This window comes from Anoplophora glabripennis, unplaced genomic scaffold (genome assembly GCF_000390285.2).
Source record: "Anoplophora glabripennis isolate ALB-LARVAE unplaced genomic scaffold, Agla_2.0 scaffold388, whole genome shotgun sequence".
Classification (NCBI taxonomy): Eukaryota; Metazoa; Arthropoda; class Insecta; order Coleoptera; family Cerambycidae; genus Anoplophora; species Anoplophora glabripennis.
In genome coordinates, this window is record NW_019417171.1 from 275491 (window position 1) to 295852 (window position 20362).

Consider the following 20362-nt stretch of genomic DNA (forward strand, 5'->3'; position numbering starts at 1 on the left):
ACTGGATTATGTAAATAAATAAACAAATTCATTAAAATACAGCTTTTTATTATAAAAAGTATAAAAGTATCTATATCTTACACTGTACAAAATTATTTCAGATCACATTCTATCTAAAATAACATCAACTTAGAAACTACACTTTTTTTTGATCATCAGTGGTTTATGTAAAAAGAGAAAAAATTCATAAAATTGTTATTGTGCGGGTATGTACAAATATTAACATGAACCACTGATTTAGAATCAACCAAAGAGTGATGATTACCTATATGTAAATAAAAAAAATTGTAAAATCATCACTCATTGGTCAATATTCCATAGTACATTATTCATAAAGAAAATAGGAATCACAATCTAGTGACTCTATATTATAATTCCTTTCAACATCGGCATTGGTGTGTTTATTCCTAGGTATATTTGTGATAAAAGTTTCATTATTTTAATAATTTATAATAATATGAAATAAAATCATAAAAAGTCAAACCTTATGAGGGATAAAAAGACAACAAAACAACAAATTTAATAACATATGAAAGTGAGTAATGATAATAATTTATAATAAATCGTGTTTTGTAAAACTATCATTTTCTTTTAGCATTGTAAGCAACTGGTTTTCTGTATATTTAACTTAGCTTATTTAACTGGCAGAATGGTATATCTTCCAGCAAACTGTTTGACACATATAAAGACCTTTTTTTGAAATTTTTTATCACAAGCACGGGTCGTTCTAAAATGTGGCACGGCAATATTTTTTATGAGTGATCAGACCTACTGTAACCTGAACTAATCAGAACATTGTTATCCACTGAATTCAAATACAACTCGCTGCCTGAAGCAATCAAATCTTCTTCGGTCTTGACAGGAATCCCTGAAGTATCAACGAAACTTCCTAACTGCTCTGATGCCTCTGTTTCCAGATCTTCTTCCTGCGATGGATCAATGATTGGAATCTGGAAATATATTAATTGTCTATTTTCAATAATAAATTGTAGGTTATAGGATGATTCTATTTTTTTAGGTTTAGGTTTCCAGCTTCTTCTAAAATACCACTACAAAACGTGATAACAAGATGGAAAAATCTATCATATCTATTATTCACTTAATAATGAGTGATTCACAACTTAGGGAATAAATGCGTCATGAAAAATGGAGTCAATATTGCCAAAAAAAAATAAAATTGTAAAATCCGAGTTCCCGAGAAGAAATTTATTGAAGTTGTATTATTATCAACATTGCTGGGCTACTGATGTAGTCTCTAGCGTCATTCGCGTTGTGTGCTATGCGATTCCGAATATTGCAATCCGATTTTAGTATTATCATTGTTGCGATAGTGTTTACATTAGTTTTTCAAGTGTCAAAAATGGCTTACGTGTATAGCAACTCGGAGTTGATGAATATCGTTTTAATTTATGGTGAAGCAAGACAAAGTGCTTTAGCAGCTTCTCGTTTGTAAGTAGAACGATTCCCCTGTATATGTGTGTCAAATGCAACTACTTTTACCGCGGTAGTGCAACGCGGGCGCGACACGGGAAATTTGCAACCGATGGAGGTCCAGGGCGTCCACGACGTATTGCCGCAGTTGAGGAACACATTTTAGATATTGTTGAAGAGAATCTCCAATTAAGAACCAGCTAAATTGCTCAGCAAGTACCAGGAATATCCCAATTAATAGTGTGGCGTATTATGCACGAGGTCCTTTGGACTTCTTTTTGTGGGGTTATTTAAAAACTGTGTATCGCACCGAAATGGTCACTATTGATGAGTTCAAAACGGACAAGAACCAGAACCATTTGTGTTAGTTCGTAGGAACTGGGTAAGACAGGCCCAAATTACACATCGAATTGTATGTTGAATTATTTTATTAATTAAAACCACAAATTAATTTTATTAATTAATAATAACAATAGCGGCAAAAGCAGTTGAATTTGCTAATATAAAATAGATGTTATAAAATTGTACTTATTTCTTTCCTTGGGAAACAATCTCTTTAAATTTTTTGTCCGTTCATTTCTTATTATTTTGTCGCCGTGCCGATCGCCGATTGCATGCTTTGCCTTGCGTAAGGTCAGGTTTTACAGTGGACCAGTTTCCAGTGCCGTGCTGAAGTGTATTTTTAAATCATTTTCTATCTGCCCTTTTTGATTTTTTTTTACAAAATTGTATTTGTAAGAGTCCTCTGTACATTCAAATTTTTCTTTTGCATAAGTTCTGAATCACCCTGTATATTTAAAACAGAAAATAGTAATTAAGGACTTAGCTTATAAAACCATTGATTAGGAGAGTTAGAAGTTCCAAATTTTAGATAATGGGTAAGTTAATTTTTTTAATTGGAACAAACACTATGACAAATTTGGCACAAAAATATAATGTTTACATAAATATATGTGCACAATTTCAAATTATTTCACTTACTAGTTTTTAAATTAGGTACCTACTTATTTAAAAAAATTAAAAATATTTTTTGGACTTTAACACCCTGTATCTTTTTAACGAGGCATCCTAGATAAAAATTTTATAGGAAAGAATCCCATTATATTTCACCAAAAAATACGAGGTTTCATTTTTGGTCACCATTTGTGAATTACCCTGTATATTGTTATATTATATTATTGATATTGAACTGTGGAAGAATCCCTCTTGTGTTGGACAGCCTTTATGTATTTGACATTTAAATTATTCTTCATAACAATGCATATTAATAATGCGGAACTGTCATATTTTGTCATGTGAAAGCAGTATGTGTGTCTCCATCGTTTCTTGCTTAATTAATTAATTACAAAACGTGCTGAATTTAATTAAGAAATATTGTCACTGTTTTAATAAAGCGTTTAACAGAGTTTTTTTTAATATTATGAAAGTGTAGTCATTATAATAATGGTTAAGTACTCACTTAGTTAAATTTTGGTGGGATACAATAAATGTTAAAAAGCAACTTATGTACCTACTGTTTTCTTTCAACATCTCAATTTACCTTTGATTCTTTGACATCTGATGCTGATTCATCCAAGTCTGAACCTGGTGGAGCAACATCTGCTCTCTCAATGTTTCCTTCGAAAGGAACCCTTGTTTCTACGACATTAGATTCAGCTGCGGTTGGTTCTTCAGGCGAGCCTTCGGAATTTGCTTCAGCTGCTTCCACAAAAGCCGAAGATAATTCTCCACTCAATTTGCTGACCGTTTGAGTTGCAACATCGTACATGTATATTTCTTTCTCCTTGTTTGCGGTTTCTTGCGGGCTGAAATCATTTCTATTTTAATTCTGGCAACATTATTTCTGGCAAGATATTTAAACGTTATTAGTGACAATAGATTCCTCAGATTACAACAGTTCAATTTAAATAAAATCGTCTTGGCCTAGCAATTTTAAGAGAAACATTTTTCGTGCGAAATCAACAGGTAACTCAGAATTAAAAAAAGGGCTTACACTTCCCCTTGTACAGCAAGGATGTAGGAAATGAAATGGAAATTATTTCGTTAATGTTATAAAAATTATAGTTTAAAATTATGTCAAAATTTAAATTTTGTTACGTGATCAAGAACGCATTGTGACGTCATTCAGTGCGATTCAGAACGTAACTTGCTTCTCGGCCGTCTGTCGTCTAGTCTACAATTATTAGCGTGCCGACGAGATGAAACCTAAAGAAAAGCGAATACGGGAGCCTCCAAGCAAAGTGAATTTGGCTGTCTGTAGAACGTTGCTACTTAGTAAGCTCATGCTGTTGAACTGTCATATCTCTGTCATTAATCTTCAAAATTCCCGTTTAAAACAATGATTTTACCCGCCAAATTTGAATAATTAGTTATTAGTTATCACTTATCAGTCTCTGAGGCATTTATAATATTTTCGTTACATGATTATATAAGGTTTTTACTGCAATTATAAAATGAGCTATAAAATAATCAAAGAATTAAAGCAAGCAGAATTAAAGTGATCATGTACTTACTCTGTAACCAGTAGTATGACCGCCTGCTTATCAGTAGCGGTCTTATTTTCGCTTTCCAAAAACTTCTTATAATTTTCAGCGTTAGGATCAGCAAGTAAGGTCTTCAGCTCTTCACCCTGTATGAGATCTAAATCGTCAGACTTTGGCGAGGCCTCTCTTGCTTCTCTTTTTGAAGAAAAATCGTACGAGACGGGAGCAAGAACCACAACGCTGGAAATTTTCTTCCCCTTAAGCTCTGGAACGTCTGGTATGGGGAACTGAGTTCCGTTCACTTTCAAAGGCAGGTACCTGGAAAGGTAGGAGGTTCGGTAATTGTTAGAGCTGTAGGAGATGTAATCTACATGCATTCCTTGCCGGAGGAACTTTCGTTTTGTACTCGTTAGGCGTGGTTCTATAAGCATTTAACAATAAACAAGTACATGACTACGCAGTTTTCACTTCCTTAATAAAAATGTTTGATTTTGCCGTATCTCACTAGTCAATTAATAGTAGTTGATTGGTTGAAACCTACAATTACTTTTACAAAATTATTCTTATTTCTTATTCTCATTAACCTAGAACCATCATTTTTCTGTTTTGTTATTGGGCAACTTTGGCAAGAACGGAATGACCATGGACTTAAAAAAGTTGACCCGATATATATTTTTAACAATTTTAAATATCGTACTAAAAGTACGTGAACTAGTTACAGAACACATTTTTTAATTAACTGTTAGATTCAGGCAACACATTTTTTTAATTAGTGTTTTATCATTATTTTAGCATTGTGAATAGTTGCAGCTACTCTAGTTTAAATATATTCTGCTGTCCTACTCTAATTCGACAATTAAAAATGTTCTAATGGTAACATTTTTATTTATTAGTCATACTAGAAAAGTTTTTTTACTATTTCATATAACGTATTCAAAGCCAGTGTCAAATAAAAAATATACTATATTCCACATTTTCTTTACTTTTGAAATAAAAATGAAATGGTATATATATGGTAGCATATTTTTTTAATCAACGTTTCAATATTATTTTAACAGTGACAACATTTATAGCATTTTCGGTATTGAGAAATACCACGACATCTTACTGTATTAATACAAACATTTTATATCATAATGTGAAAATTTTCATTCACTTGGAGAAATTTTCCTTGGGGATATTTTTCAGTGGTGGAAGTTTCAGTGTCCACATTAAGTTAATAATTAGTTAGTTTCTACACTAGATTAAGTTATTTCTTATTATCTACAAAGTCAGCGAAGTATGTATTACAATAATTATTGCAGGAAATTATACAGCGCCACAAAAAAGTGATCTGGACTGTGGATTATTGTAATCCCTGGTATTTTGACACTCTTGAATCTGAATCTAAAGTCAGAATTTTCAGAATAGTACATGCTGTGATTCTAACATCAAGAAACTTTTCCAGAATGCAGTTTTTAAGATTTCAAACGGATTTGAGTAGTCAGTGACTGGAGAAACATCTTTGCACAATAACTTCAAAACTCTGTAACCCTTTTTGAACGATTCTAATAGTAAAATCAAACGATCACTGACTGTACAGTCAAGAAAGTAATATTCGTTTTTTAGTGCAGATACAAAGAGAAAAACCCTGGATGACTTTGTAACTCTAATCTGTATGCCTTAGATCGTAGGTCTATAGGAGCTTGCATGCCAGGGATGAAATGATTACGAAGTTACATCAGGGTTACAGACTCAATCCTCAGAGTTCCATGGTTATGCAGTGCTTTCATAAATGCCCGAGTTCCACGTGACCAGATTTGTTTTGGAGCTCTGTAAATTTGATTTTCTTAAGTTGGTGTTTCAGTAATTACCAAGGAAAAATCACCAACTGGAACCCTAGATTAAATGTCAATCCAGAGGCTTTCGTATTTTTTTGTGTTATTAAGTCAGTTGTTTGTAGAATTTACCAATGTTTGTGCCTTTCTACACATTAATCTTTGTTGGTTCAGTTGAAAAAAAAAAAAATTTTAGAACTTCGAAAATTCGCCGTTTTTTCCGTAAGTTAAACGGATATTTTAAGGTTGTTTCATTTCTTACATTCCTATTTCCTGTAGATTCCTGTAATACACGGAATGCAGATAGATTTTTGTCCCTATATGTATCAGTTGTGACTTATCACAATGCGTTAAGGAATCAGTTGCATATGCATCCCTATAGGATTTCTGTTGTGCAAGAGTTAGGTCTTCCTGATCACAACCAACGAGTACAATATTGTCAATGGCTCAATGAACATTTAAACGACGATAATTTATTAGACCTGACGTTTTATTCCGATGAGGCATGGTATATTTATCTAGTTATGAATATAGATAGGTATCTGGGTAGCAGTTTCAAGAAAACGGATAATAGGCCCAATTTTTTTCTAAGAAGTAACACTTTACAAGCCCTGGAATTAATACATGATTGTGAACTCCAGCATGAGTATTCTCAGCAAGATGGAGCTACAGCACATACTGTAGCAGATACTGCAAGATATCTTCAATAATTTTATGGTGATAGATTGATTACTAGGGGTTTGTGGTCTACAATACCCGAAGCCCTGATTTCACAACTTCAGATTTATATGTTTGGACATATCAAAAATAAGATATTTAAACGTCCTTTCGTGGTTTACATCCTCAGTTGTGACGTTACGGGGTCATGATTTTTTTCCTATTACTGACTGCTCATATTAGTTTGAAATCACGAAAACCGCTTTCTAGAGGAGTTTCTTGATGTTAGGGTGTAAACAGGACCAACCCGGGAATTCCGACTTTAGATTTGGGTTTACCACTATCAGACATACTGGTCTTGTCCACGGTTCAGCTCACTTTGTTTTGTGGTGCTGTATGATCAAATAAGTAGGTAAATTTAACAATTATTATTAAAATGAGGAATGAGCTTGGGTGTTTTAAATACCTTATTATTCTTTGATGTAGAAATACATGTTAAAATCGTAATTTCTAATACGAAGTAAACAATATGTTTTAAAATTACATTTGTACATTTGTATATATCTACAGAGAAACTTTTCTGACGTGACAAGTAAATAGAAATGTAACCGTTAGAACCTATAAAGTTTGTGATATTGAACTGAAGAATACAAACATTGATTGCTTTCTTTGATAAAATAATACTGGAAAAATTCTTTGTTAATTTAAAAATTGACAAAAGTATGATAAACCCGTTAAATGCATCGCTTCTTCTCATTAGTTCATGTATTTTAATCATGTATAAGAAAATACATATAATAATTTCCACAATACCATCTTGGATTTTTTGCTCTTATATTCTGTTGGCCTTCAGTGTATATGGTGTAAAAAAACAAAGCATAGTAACGTTTGGAGGAATATATAGAAGCTATATAAAATACTACAAATTATTTCTGGGGTCTTTCCTAAATATTATACATTTTGTATATTTTGTGTATGTGACAAATCATTATAAAATATTTCTTATATAGTCTATTATAGATAAGTTCATTCGTATCATTAATGTAGCTATAGCTGTGAAACAGAGGAAGTATAAGTAAAAAGTGTCCCGAATTTTAATCACGCAAATCCAGGAAGTAAAAATAATGTCACATTGCTATATAAAGTGTGTTCGAAATCGCACCGTTTTTGTGAAACAGGGTGTTAATGTTTTTAAGAAATAAGTTATCTCTAAATATCTTCTAACAAGTAATAGATGGATAAAACGGCATTCGAAGTAAAATATCTCTCAAAAACGAAATTTCGAAAACAGGTTTATAATAAGTGCCATAATTATTACTTTATATATAAGTAGTGTAGCAGCAAAGGCTTATAACATACAGAGTCCAGTGATTTAGTTTTGGAACAGTAATTTTATTTCCTTTATGTTGACAATTAAATTTCAGTAAAATTAAAAATTAAAAAATTATCAAAACAATAAGATCAAGATTACATTAAAATGCAGGATTCTGTTTCATTGGCTGTCATTGATGCAATTTTTCACGAGATACTATTGAATCAATCAGCGATCGCATGATTTCGAGCGTAGAAGTAACGGTTTGTTATTGTTCATTGTAACTGAGTCATTAATAAATCTTGGCGTTACCAAGATTTAGAGAATTTTCGTCACCAGTCACGTGGCTTGTAAACATTTATGAAGGTTGCTCTGTAGTATGTCAAATTTAGTACAAATTTACGCAATAACGACTTTTTGTTTTATTTCTATATGCTAAGCGCAAAATTTGCACGAAAAAGAAGTTAAATTAATATTTAGTTACTTATTTAATAAAAAATCGTTTCGATTAATTACTTCTGATGGTCCTGCCAAAGCGGATATACAAGAATTTTTTTTATATGTCTGGGAAGGTGAAAAATGTCATAGTTGGCAGCGCATCTCTGAATATATTTTTAGATAATACTCTTGGACGGAAGCGTTTGGGTCAATGAAAGTAACACTCGAAAAACAGGTTAAGGTGTGTAAATGTGAAATTTCATACATCGAGTATCGTTGTTGAACATACATTAAACGTCTTTCGGAATTTCGATGCGCTATGCTGAATTTAAACGAAGATCAAGAAAAACAGTTTTTAATGCAAAGTAATTTTATTGATAGATTAACAGTAGTGGTAGTCGTGACCGGTGACGGGTTGTATTGATATGTTTTCCTGCAATTGGAACATCCATTTAAGCAGAACATTTTCTATGAACATGAGTCTGAAAAGTATAGAGAAAAATTAAAGGGCGATGAAAGTGCACCGTTAATACACATTGTTTCCCAAATTCTCTATTTTACCTAAAATATTTTTTATACAAACCCAATATTCTTCCAGAATAACTATGAATGAAATCAATGTAACATCGTTTTAGGAATTAAAGCTTTGTTTAATTTCTCTTTTTTTTCTGTAAATGATGATTAACAATTTGGTCAAAAAATTTAGCTGAATTCAATTTATTTCAAATATGATTAAACTAATAAGTTTTTGTCACGCGAAAAAAAGAAGTGTCAGAGAAAGGTTTTGTAGTAGGATCTAAGTTAGTTTGATCAATATATTTTTTTCATAGGTGGCAAAATACCCAAATACAGAAAAAAAAATAAAATTATGCTGTAAATCAATACCTTCAGACAAACTTAACAAGAATATTAACAATATCAAAAATTTAAAATTTATAATAAATATTTGAACCTTTGAATAAATGTTTCTCTAAAATGGTTTTCCGAACAGTTCCTCACAAGTATATTTATTTAAACTTTCCTGTAAAATGAAGAACTCCATCTAAATCGTTAATCCCTAAACTTAATCAGAAAATAATTGAGAACAAAAACTGAATCTAAAGAGTTCGAAATATTTTTTAACACCCTATCTATTAAATGAATTAATTTATTTTGGTTAGAAAAAGCTCCGGTTAAAATGTGTACATCTAATTGTGACTCACCCTGTATAAAAGGAACTATCTTCAGAATTACAAGTTCACATAATCGTCTTTTACATATTTATTATTACATACTATGGTCTAGTAAATAACATGTTCATTCTGCGTTATTAAAACATTTATAACATTAAATTTAACGCGTCTGAAGTTGTTTTAAATATAAACATTATTAGCTGTTCTTCATGTACCATTAAATAAAATAAAAGAATAAAACATAAATTATATCTATTATACACGCCTTGAGGGGACTGACACATATACATATAAAAATGTTTCATAAAACTTGAGAAAATTAATATGTATTAGTGGTTTTTTTTAGATATACAGGGTATCCCAAAAGTGACGCGCGTCCTTCTGGGTTTTGATTAAGGGAGTACAAACAAATCGACAGTCAAGAGTGGAAAATTTTCCGATTGTTTTTCTTTGTTGAGGTAAGTATTCAAAAAATTATTCAAAAACATAAAAATAAACATTTGGGACGGATTATTAAATAATTATGTAGTTCAGAGCTGTATTTACTGCAGCTGTATGTTTTTAAACGAAAACTTACCATTGCCATTGCTGGATGACGTTCCGTTAGCAGTTAGACTAAATTATTGGTTTCATCATACTGGTTTACGCGTATGAAATTATCTGAACCAAAACTTCTCAGACAGATGGATTGGAAGAGGTGGACCGATAGCATGACCTCCTAGATCACCAGATCTGAATCCTTTAGATTTTCCTTTTGAGGTTATTTAAAAGAAAATATTCACAGGGAAGCTCGTATACACGCTGCTGTCGCGTTAATAGACCAAGAGATGCTACAAAGGGTTCATACTTGTTTAATCGTGCTAATCTTTGTTTTGGGTAGAAGGCTACTTACTTGAACACCTTCTGTAAAAACAATTTCTATTATTTAAGCACATTATTTTATACATTTTTTCCTCTCCATTTTATAAAACAGTTTATTATTAAAATGTTTTTCTATATCCTTTTCAGATTAAAATAATTCCTTACACCTAGGTACAACCGACAATCGGAAACTATATTTACCTACTATTGATTATAAATTATTTGTCTTGGTCCCCATAGGCACAAACCTCAGTTTTGAGACAAAGAAAAACAATCAGAAAATTTTGCACTCTTGATTTTCAATTTGTTTTTGCTTCCTTAATTAAATCCTAGAAGGACGGGCGTCACTTTTGGGACACCCTGTCTAGATATTTCAAAATAACACTAGTAAAAAAAATTAACGTTAAAAGTTACCTGTTGTAACTGTGATCGTTAAGAATAACCGGGTCCACTTGCTCAGCATCCTTGTCAATGTACGCCTCCTGGACTTTTTGACCTTTATCGGTTTCAGGGTCGTACTTCACCACCTTCATCTCCACTTCTGGTTGGTACACGGCTCTTACCTCTGAAACTTCCGACGCTTCCGCGTCTCTGTCTTCTTCGATTCCAGTATCAGCAAACCGGTCCTCAACTTCTGATCCATCTGTCTTTAACACCGTTGGAACGGGAGCACTGCCTTTAAGAGATACACAAAAATAACACCGTAGATTTGGTGAACAAATGTACGGTAAAGGTAATTAAAGTTAGAAAAATGAATGAATGTGACATGCATACAAAATAATTATTGAAGATAGATCATTTCTAAGCAGTTTTCATGTTTATTTTTTATTTTAATAAAAATTGGTAATGCTAACAGCAATATTAGACAATTGAGAGAGAAAAAATCAACATAATACTGACAAGAAGGAAAAAAAGGAAGTTATTTTGATGATAATCTCAATAAATAATAATAATTTAAATATTCTTCAATACTCCAGTCTAATTAGATTATAAAAACTGAAAATTAAAAAAGTGTATCAGTAGACATTTTATTGCACTTTATGATAGGGAAGGGTATGTAGAATATTAATATCAAAAAAGTAAGTTGGCAAATTGCAAATAAGTGGTAAAATTACGTGTTTTATTATTTTTTTTACTGCCCATTGAAAATATAGACAACCTATTCAAAAATTAGTAATTTTCTGTTGAAGGCAATTGAATTATCTGCAATTTAAGGTACCTAAAGTCATTTTTCACCTATTTGTTAACTGTAAAATAAAGGTCAAACGTGGAAAAATCAGTTTTCAAGAATTGCTCATAATAATCATTGCAAAAAACAATGTATGTTGATGTTTATGGAAAAGACAGTGATGAACATGTGTACTAAAGGTCAATTCGATTGTCCGTGAAATTATTGCTGCAGATATTTGTTAATTAATTTCGTTCGTCTTCTTAAATTCTTAAATCGTTAATTTTAGAAGTTGATATCGTAGATATAGGTTCTAATTGATCCAAAGAAACGTATCGAAATAGAAAAATTTTAAAAAGTTGAAATTTAGTTGCCCTTTACAACTAACAGCGTTATAAACAAATTGTCCCAAGGTCAGGCAAAAGCCGCTCGGGAATTCGCTCTTTTTGCATTAAATAGAGCTTATTTTTATGGCAATTTAAAAAAGATAAGTCACCTACGCGCCTTTGTTCCCAAGATAGATTTTTTTTATAATGTTTATTGTTAGTTAACTATTGGACGTATCGGACCGGGATTTTAGAAACAAATAAAGAAAAGGTTAAACTGTTATTTTCAGAAAGTTTTACATTTATTTTATTTTTATTTTTATTTATAAAGCCTAGTGTTACAGTTTACACGAGTCCAAAAAAAAAGTGGTAAATAACAATACAATGATAGCAATTAACTAACTGTTATACAAATATACATAAACAACATATAATTAAAATAAATAGGTTAAACGGCACTCTAAGATTAATGATAACATTCATATTCGAGTTATACAGGGTGTCCCGAAATTCATGCAACAAAATTTGGTCATAGATTCTTAAGACAAATTTAGGGGACCTGTATTTTTTCTTTTTGGCAACTGGCCCCCTGTTTCGGAGTTACAGCCCCCTGAAATCTGCCCTTAAGAAGTATTTTTCTATATCTCAAAGCCATGTTGTACGAGAATCACTAAATTTGGTACACAGGTGGAATATCACAGTGCTACGCTTTTTGACGAGAAACCCCCGTAAGATACTTTTTTGTGGCCCCCCTTGTCTTTGGAACCAGAAAAATTTGGTCGCAAATTTGTTTTTTTTAATTATTAGTTAGCTAGAAAGCTATTGAATTTAGAAACTTTTTATCTCTTGATATTTGTTTCATAAAACGCAATGTTTTTGAGGAAAATGACGAATCACGATATGCATTCGATGACATTTTGACATTTTTCTCGAAAACATTGGGTTTTAAGAAAAAAGTATAAAAAAACAAAAAGTTTCTAAATTTAATGGCTTTCTAGTGGACTGATAATTTTTAAAAAATTTAAATATGCGAACAAATTTTTTTGGTTCCAAAGACAAGGGGGCCCACGCTGTAATTCCGAAAGAGAGGGCCACTTGGCAAAAATAAAACATACCCCTAAATTTGTATTAAGAATATGTGGCCAAATTTTGTTGCATGTATTTCGGGACACCCTGTATTACTGTCAATAAAATCATCAAAACAGTGAAAGGCATATTTTATTAAGTATTTTTTTATCCTTGATTTAAAATAATTATTGTCATTAAGAATTTGAATTTGGGGAGATACTTATTATGTTAAAAAATAATTAGTAGCGACCCGCGTTTTACCAAGTCTTAGAAATTTATTACATAAGTATGTGCTCTTTCGGGTATTATTATAAGAGTGAGTCTCACTTCTGTTTCAAAATTATGTATATGTTTTTTGACATAAATAAGACACTGAAGTATATAGCACAGGGTACAGTTAATATGTTCAACTTGGAAAACTGCTCTAAAATCAAGGTCAGATATGATTCTAATAATTTTTCTCTGAAGAGCACAAACTTTTTTCATAGAAGTGGCATGACCCTATACTAAAATAGCATATGTTATGGTGGAATGNAACAGCGTTATAAACAAATTGTCCCAAGGTCAGGCAAAAGCCGCTCGGGAATTCGCTCTTTTTGCATTAAATAGAGCTTATTTTTATGGCAATTTAACAAAGATAAGTCACCTACGCGCCTTTGTTCCCAAGATAGATTTTTTTTATAACGTTTATTGTTAGTTAACTATTGGACGTATCGGACCGGGATTTTAGAAACAAATAAAGAAAAGGTTAAACTGTTATTTTCAGAAAGTTTTACAAGTATTTTTTTATCCTTGATTTAAAATTATTGTCATTAAGAATTTGAATTTGGGGAGATACTTATTATGTTAAAAAATAATTAGTAGCGACCCGCGTTTTACTAAGTATTAGAAATTTATTACATAAGTATGTTGTGCCCTTTCGGGTATTATTATAAGAGTGAGTCTCACTTCTGTTTCAAAGTTATGTATATGTTTTTTGACATAAATAAGACTCTGAAGTATATAGCACAGGGTACAGTTAGTATGTTCAACTTGGAAAACTGCTCTAAAATCAAGGTCAGATATGATTCTAATAATTTTTCTCTGAAGAGCTCAAACTTTTTTCATAGAAGTGGCATGACCCTATACTAAAATAGCATATGTTATGGTGGAATGTATATAGCCATGATAAACTATCAGCAAGCTTGATATTGCAACTATTCATTTGAGACTCCGGAGTAAATAAGTATGTTTTGATATCTTGGAGCAAGCATAATTAACATGTTGATCGCATGTCAGTTTGGGGTCAAGATGAACTCCCAAAAACTCCCATCAATGAAAACCTATATCTATGATATTAACTTCTGAAATTAGCGTTTAGTAATTAAACAATTAGTTGCAAAAAATGTAAACGAAATTAATTAACAAATATTTGGAGCAATAATTTCACGGTCAATCGAATCGATCTTTAGTACACATGTTGATCATTGGATTGACCACCATAAATTTCATCAAGATCTATTGCTTTTTGCCATGATAATACGTAATTTTAGAAAACTAATTTTTCCACGTTCGACCTTTATTTTACAGTTAACAAATAGATGAAATATGACTTTAGATACCTTAAATTGTAGGTAATTTAATTGTTTACAACATAAAATGGCTACTTTTCAGATAGGTCGTCTAGATTTTCATGAGCAGTAAGAAAAGTGAAAAACACGTAATCTTGCAACTTATTTGCAATTTGCCAACTTCACCTCTCACCTCTTTCGAACTACTATTTTGATATTATCATTCTACTTACTCTTCCTCGTCATAAAGTGCAATACTACTACTACTAATTTTTTTAACGTTCAAACTCTAATTCGACTGGAGTCCAGATGAATCAATTAATCAACTAAAATATTTACACTCTGTATTCACAAGCTTTTGTCATTACTATATTTTTATTTTGATTATAAAACACCTGTATACTTCATATTTTGCTAAAATATCATACCTGCGGTAAGTTGGGCAGCACCACCAGCCCCATAGAAGTTGGCCAACTGATCCGGTGGCAACGCGGACAAAGGAATGTCTCCTATTTTATCGTAATCCAACACCGATATGTCAGCATTATTCAAAATGCCAGAAGACAGCAGTTGTTCTCTGAGATCATCTGGAACTTCATCGGGAAGTTGAGCTTCTAGTATTTTAGGATCTTTCGTCGTCGTTGAAGGTTTCTCGGGCTCTTGCGTAGTTGTAGATGGTTTCGTCGTGGTTGTTTGGTAAGTTATTTTTGGTGTGCTACTAACGTACAGCTGGGCACGTCTAGTCTGTTCGTGGATAGTTCTAGGTGTCGTTTGTTTCTGCAGATTTCTCTGCTGTGTCAGTTGCTCATTGTGATAATATTGCTGAGCAGTTCTTAACTGCTCTTGTTGTTTCTTTTGTTGCTCGAATTGTTCCTGTAATTTTTGCTGCTGTTGGAACGCTTCTTCTTGGGAATTTTGTTGTTTGCTATCCGCTGCACCATTATTGAAATTAAATTGCTGGAGGATCTTTTGTTGAAAATCCTGTGGAGATAGCCCCCGTAGATTTTCTTGGCGGTTTATTGGTTGCACTTCAGAGGTGTGCTGCTCATACTTGGGAACTGATTGAATTAACTGTCCTCCTGGAGGTAAAATATTTTGGGCAGTCTGCAAATTGTTCAGATGTTCATTCTGAGGGATCGCATTTTGCTGATTATTTTGCTGTTTGTCATTATTGTATTGGTTATGGTTGATTTGATGTTGATAATGCGTTTGTTCAAGTGACTGAGTTTGTAGAGGTTGTTGAGATAACTGAGATTGTTGATGTTGAGTTTGTAGAGGTTGTTGAGGCAACTGAACTTGTTGATGTTGGGGCTGTGGAGGTTGTTGAGGCAACTGAACCTGCTGGTGTTGGAGCCTAGATGGGGGCAGTTGTTCCTGTTGGCTAAATCTGGGGTTGAAGATATGAGACTGTTCGGGCAATGGCAGTTGTTGATGTATGGGGAAATGAGTTTCTGGTCTGAATTGAATTTGTGGTTGCTGTGAATTAGGATTGATGTGAGAAGGAGGCTGGCTAGGGGGTAGATTGGGTTGGGGTGACGGTTGGGTGAAGGTTTGTTGCGGTCTTATATAGTCGAAGGGTTTGTAGGGTACAGGTTGCCGTTGTTGTGGTAGTGGCGGTCTAGGGTTTTGGAAACTTGGAGGGGCAGGGTGTGAAATGGTGTGTGAAAATTGAGGAGAAGGTGGTGCTGAATGTCTGGTTGGAGCGCTAGAATATTGTTGACTTATAGGCTTTGTAAATGGTGGAGGTGCAAATGGAAATTTCTGTTGAGGGGGGAACTGAGGGGGAGATTGTCGCCCTCCGGGTTTGTAGTTTGGTGGGGATTGTGGAGGGAAAACAAAAGGTCTGTAAGGCTGCGGCGCCCTGAAACCTGGGGGAGGAGGGGCTTGGGCATTTTGGTTAGTATATGGTCTTTTGAAGTAAGTATTTGAAAATGAAGAAAGTTGTCTTCCCTGGGGGAACTGTGGAGCTGGTTCAGATGGATTATAGTCTTGTGCTTTACTTGATCTTTTGCTGTAATCGAAACCTTCTTTACCAAAAGTAACTTTCACACCACTAGGGCTGTGGTAGATTTCGGAATCTGGCTTTATAATAGTTCTCAAAGTTGTAGTAGGACGAGGAAGTGCAGTAGCAGTTTCATGTTGGTAGCTGTAGGGAGCCTCCTCTTCCTCTTGTTCTTCTTCTTCCGGAAGTTGAGGAGAAATAGCTGGAATAGGTTTATCATAAATAACGCTGTCTTTTCCAATGCCATGAGGATTTTTCTTGTACTTCACGTAGAATACTTGAACTTGTTCTTTTTTCTTCTTTGGTGGTGGTGGAGGAGGTGGAGTCGGCAAGCTGACATTAGATTCTTTGATGATGATTTCGATGATGGGTTCAGGTTCTTTGATGTACACGGGTCTCTCAATGATGTGAGGTTTATGTGGTCCATAACTATGGTGGCCACCGTGTACGTGTTCGCGGATATGGTTGTTTTCTGTTAGTAGGTCATCTCCGGCCAGGTCGTTGTGTGGATCTGTGTTCAGGGAGAAAATGTTATTATCATACAAAGGATCTCTCTGTGAATAATGGACAAGAGGTTCCATTTGAACTGCGTAAGGAGGAACAGGATAAGAATGTGGTCTACCTTTACGATACGGCGAGTGAGGGCGGGGAGGGCCTGGAAAGAACTGTGGTGGAGGGTACAGTGGATGGTGCCCCAAAGATATCCTCCTCTCTAGTCGGTAAGAGGGTGGTCCTGCGTAGGGGTGCGACACTTGCTGTTCTAAGTTTCTTTTGCCACGATCATCCTTTTTCTTTTGTTCCTCTGCTGCTATCGCCGAAGCTGCTAAGCAACTAAGTAGAACCTAAAATTTAATAACATTGAATATGATGATAGAAACTAAAATAATATCTTGTATTAAAATTGTACTGGCGAAATTAACTGACTTGAGAGATAAAAACATAAGTTACATTTACATTGTAAAATTGATGGAAGGCAATCTAAAATTAATTACTTCACTTGAATGATGACAATTTAATAAAGAACAAACCTGTATTTGGTCACATGAACTTACTGGCAATTCCTTCAAAAATTGTTTATTTCTCATATTTCCTTTTTTGGCTATTTAAAATGTAGGTTACAAATTTACCAACACTGCCATGTAATATAATTATGAGAAAAAGAAGAATTCGCCAATTAAATAAAATTAAGAGTGTGAGATTAGTCTTGAATGTAATAAGTTTCAAGGCTAAAGATAAAGTGGAACTAATTATCACGGAAAAATGCAGTATGTAATATCATACAGGTACAATATTTATTAATATCTACCAAAATTGTTTACAATAAATTGTAACAGAAATTTTGAAATTCATATAGGTAGCTACTACTTTCTAATGTTGCTGTTATATGGAATTTATTAGAAAATGGCTAAAATGTATTACTATACATTAAAAAAGATCTACAAATGAAATAAACATTACTACAAACAAATACAGACGATTTTATAGCCAGAGCTTGGAGAATAATAATTCTACGTTAGATTTCGAGAAACTACAAAAGAAATAAACGCTATTACAAATGATTTTATACACGAACCTTGGATTATATTGATTATATGTAAAATTTTAACAAATTATAAACTAAAAACCCTATTACAAAGCATTTTAGACACATATCTTGAATTATATTGACAATACGTCTAATTTTAAGGAATTACAAAGGAAATAAAAGCTACTATGAACGATTTTAGAGTTAGAGCTTAGAGAAAATGACTGCATTAGATTCTGAGGAACTACAAACGAAATAAACGCTGCTACCAGAAACAAAATATGATTTTACCTTGGATATTTATTATTTAATTTACCATACGTCAATTTCAAGGAATTACAAAAAATTACAAATTGTTTTAGAGCCAATGCTTGGAAAACTAGTGACTCTACGTTATGAAATTGAAATTAATTAGAATAAAAAAATTATTTTAAACACAGCTCGGAACTATATGTTAAACTTCGAAGAACTATAACAAAATAAATATTGCTACAAAGAAATTATTTTGTATCTACAGCTTGGGGTACTTATGGCGAATTCCAAGAAACTACACACGAAATATAACTATAACTTTTTTCAATACCACAAAAGAAAATTCGTTCACTGCAATTAACTACAAACGATTGTCCTTTAAAATCAACCATCATCAGATTTGAGTGCTATCAAATTCGGTAGATATTTTTTAAAGCTCCCATAATTTTTATTCAGGCTACTAAAAACAAAAAAATGGTATTACAAACAACTACCATAATCTATAAAACATACAAAAAAATGTTTTAAAATCTCTAGTGCCAGGTTCACATCAGTACGAGTGCTGCATATTTAAATAAAAGAAGTCAGCGTATCAATATTTGCGCTTCATTTAGTTTGACAACAAATCGACCTTTCATTGTCCCAGATTGTAACAGTTGATAAAAAATGATGCCTTTAGTCAACGTCAAGAACAGAAAATAATAGCTTAGCCCTAACAGAAAGACAACTTCCAGGGCAAAAGTTGGCTTTCATCCACGTAAGATGATGTGCATTTGGTGATACTGTGCATTGCCCCCCCTAGGAATGTAACCATCACTGCTGATGTTTAATGCCAACAAATCTATTGCTTTGGAGCAGAAATTCAAGAAACAAGACTGAGAAGATATCATCGAGTGATTTTGGAGCATGATACTGTTGTCCGATTGAGAGGTTTTCCACTTCCGTTCTATTCTGCTGACCTTGCTCCTTTAGATTTTCTAATTTTCCGCTTTTTATTAATCAATCTCCGAGGAATATTCTTTAATCAAGATGTCGCACTTAAAAATTGACCTGGCGAATTCTTCACTTCGTTGAAAAGTAAATTGGGGAGAATATATTCTTTATTACATATAAGGAAATTAGTTTTAAATTAAATAAGAACGGTACAAACTTATGCAATATTTGGTAGACTTTAGTTGTCTCCGTATTTCGTGCAGGTAAATAAACAAGTATGTAAAAAAATCTTATACTTATTTGCTTAAGTTAATCAATACGAGAGCATCTTCAACATTATGTACAGTAAATAGTTTAAGAATGTGAAAGTTTATCTACATTTTAAATAGTCTCTTATAGTGATAATACTCTCACCTACTTAGCAAAGTGTTAGCAAATATTAAACGAAAGTTGTGATCGATACATTGCCGAAAATGGTAGAAACATTTCTTATGAATGAAAAATATGGGATAATCATCTTTATTTAGGTTACCATAATATAATATTTTATTTTTCAATATGTCTAATTGTAAGTAATAATCTATCAACTGCACTATTTCAACTACTAAATAGTTATTGATTTAATTTCAATAAGTAGGTAATACATTTTTAAACACAAGAAAAAATTATTGATCAATACTACCTACTTAACAAGAAATTAATTTAGATTTGATTTTTTTGTTGAATAGTGATTTGTAATTTATGTTTATATCTGATTTTGATGCACACAATCCAGTTTTGTAGATACGAATCTTCTTCCTTTCCATAGTAAATAATCTTTTCCATTAGTATTGATTTACTACAGTTGAACACGAAAGTACAAATTGCTTTATAAAAATGCCATTGAGTTCGATCATAATGACAGATAATAATAGTTATTTGATAGCAGGAAGTACAGGAAAATTATGCTTTCTAAAGACCTGGATACTGGATGGATGAGATACTCAAGTAACGTTTGAAAATATTGTTGTAAAAAAGAATTTTGCTTATCTTATTAATTTTGTCGAATTGGTCCAAATTTAAATTGTACTTCTGTGCGTATCGAAGAAAGTTCTGAATTATTAGAACATTATCGATAGATAATCAATTTAACTAGCAAGTTACTAATTTTGTCGATTGAAATTAAAATAATTCATTCTTTAAGGGGTAACGCCACTAGAATTTTGAAAAAAACGATTTTCGGATAAATGGTTTAAACAATGCTTTTTTATGTTAAGAGTCTCAGATAAAGCCGAAAAGAATAGGATGAAGAAGATCAATTACCTATATGGTGCCAGCATCGCTGGCTACATATACAGGGTAGGAAAGTCCCCTTGGTTCATCGGCCG

At 32.7% G+C, this 20362-nt stretch overlaps 1 protein-coding gene across 1 annotated transcript; it reads right to left on the reverse strand.

The window, feature by feature from the left end:
• Nucleotides 1-83: 83 nt before the first annotated feature.
• Nucleotides 84-17370, reverse strand: LOC108907144 (bromodomain-containing protein 4-like). Its single transcript, XM_023456002.1, has 6 exons — nt 17338-17370; nt 14712-17127; nt 10586-10847; nt 3945-4232; nt 2972-3236; nt 84-950 (listed from the first exon to the last, which is right to left on the reverse strand). The coding sequence occupies exons 1-6, from the start codon at nt 17368-17370 to the stop codon at nt 753-755; spliced, it is 3462 nt and encodes a 1153-aa protein (XP_023311770.1). The 3' UTR covers nt 84-752.
• Nucleotides 17371-20362: the final 2992 nt, after the last annotated feature.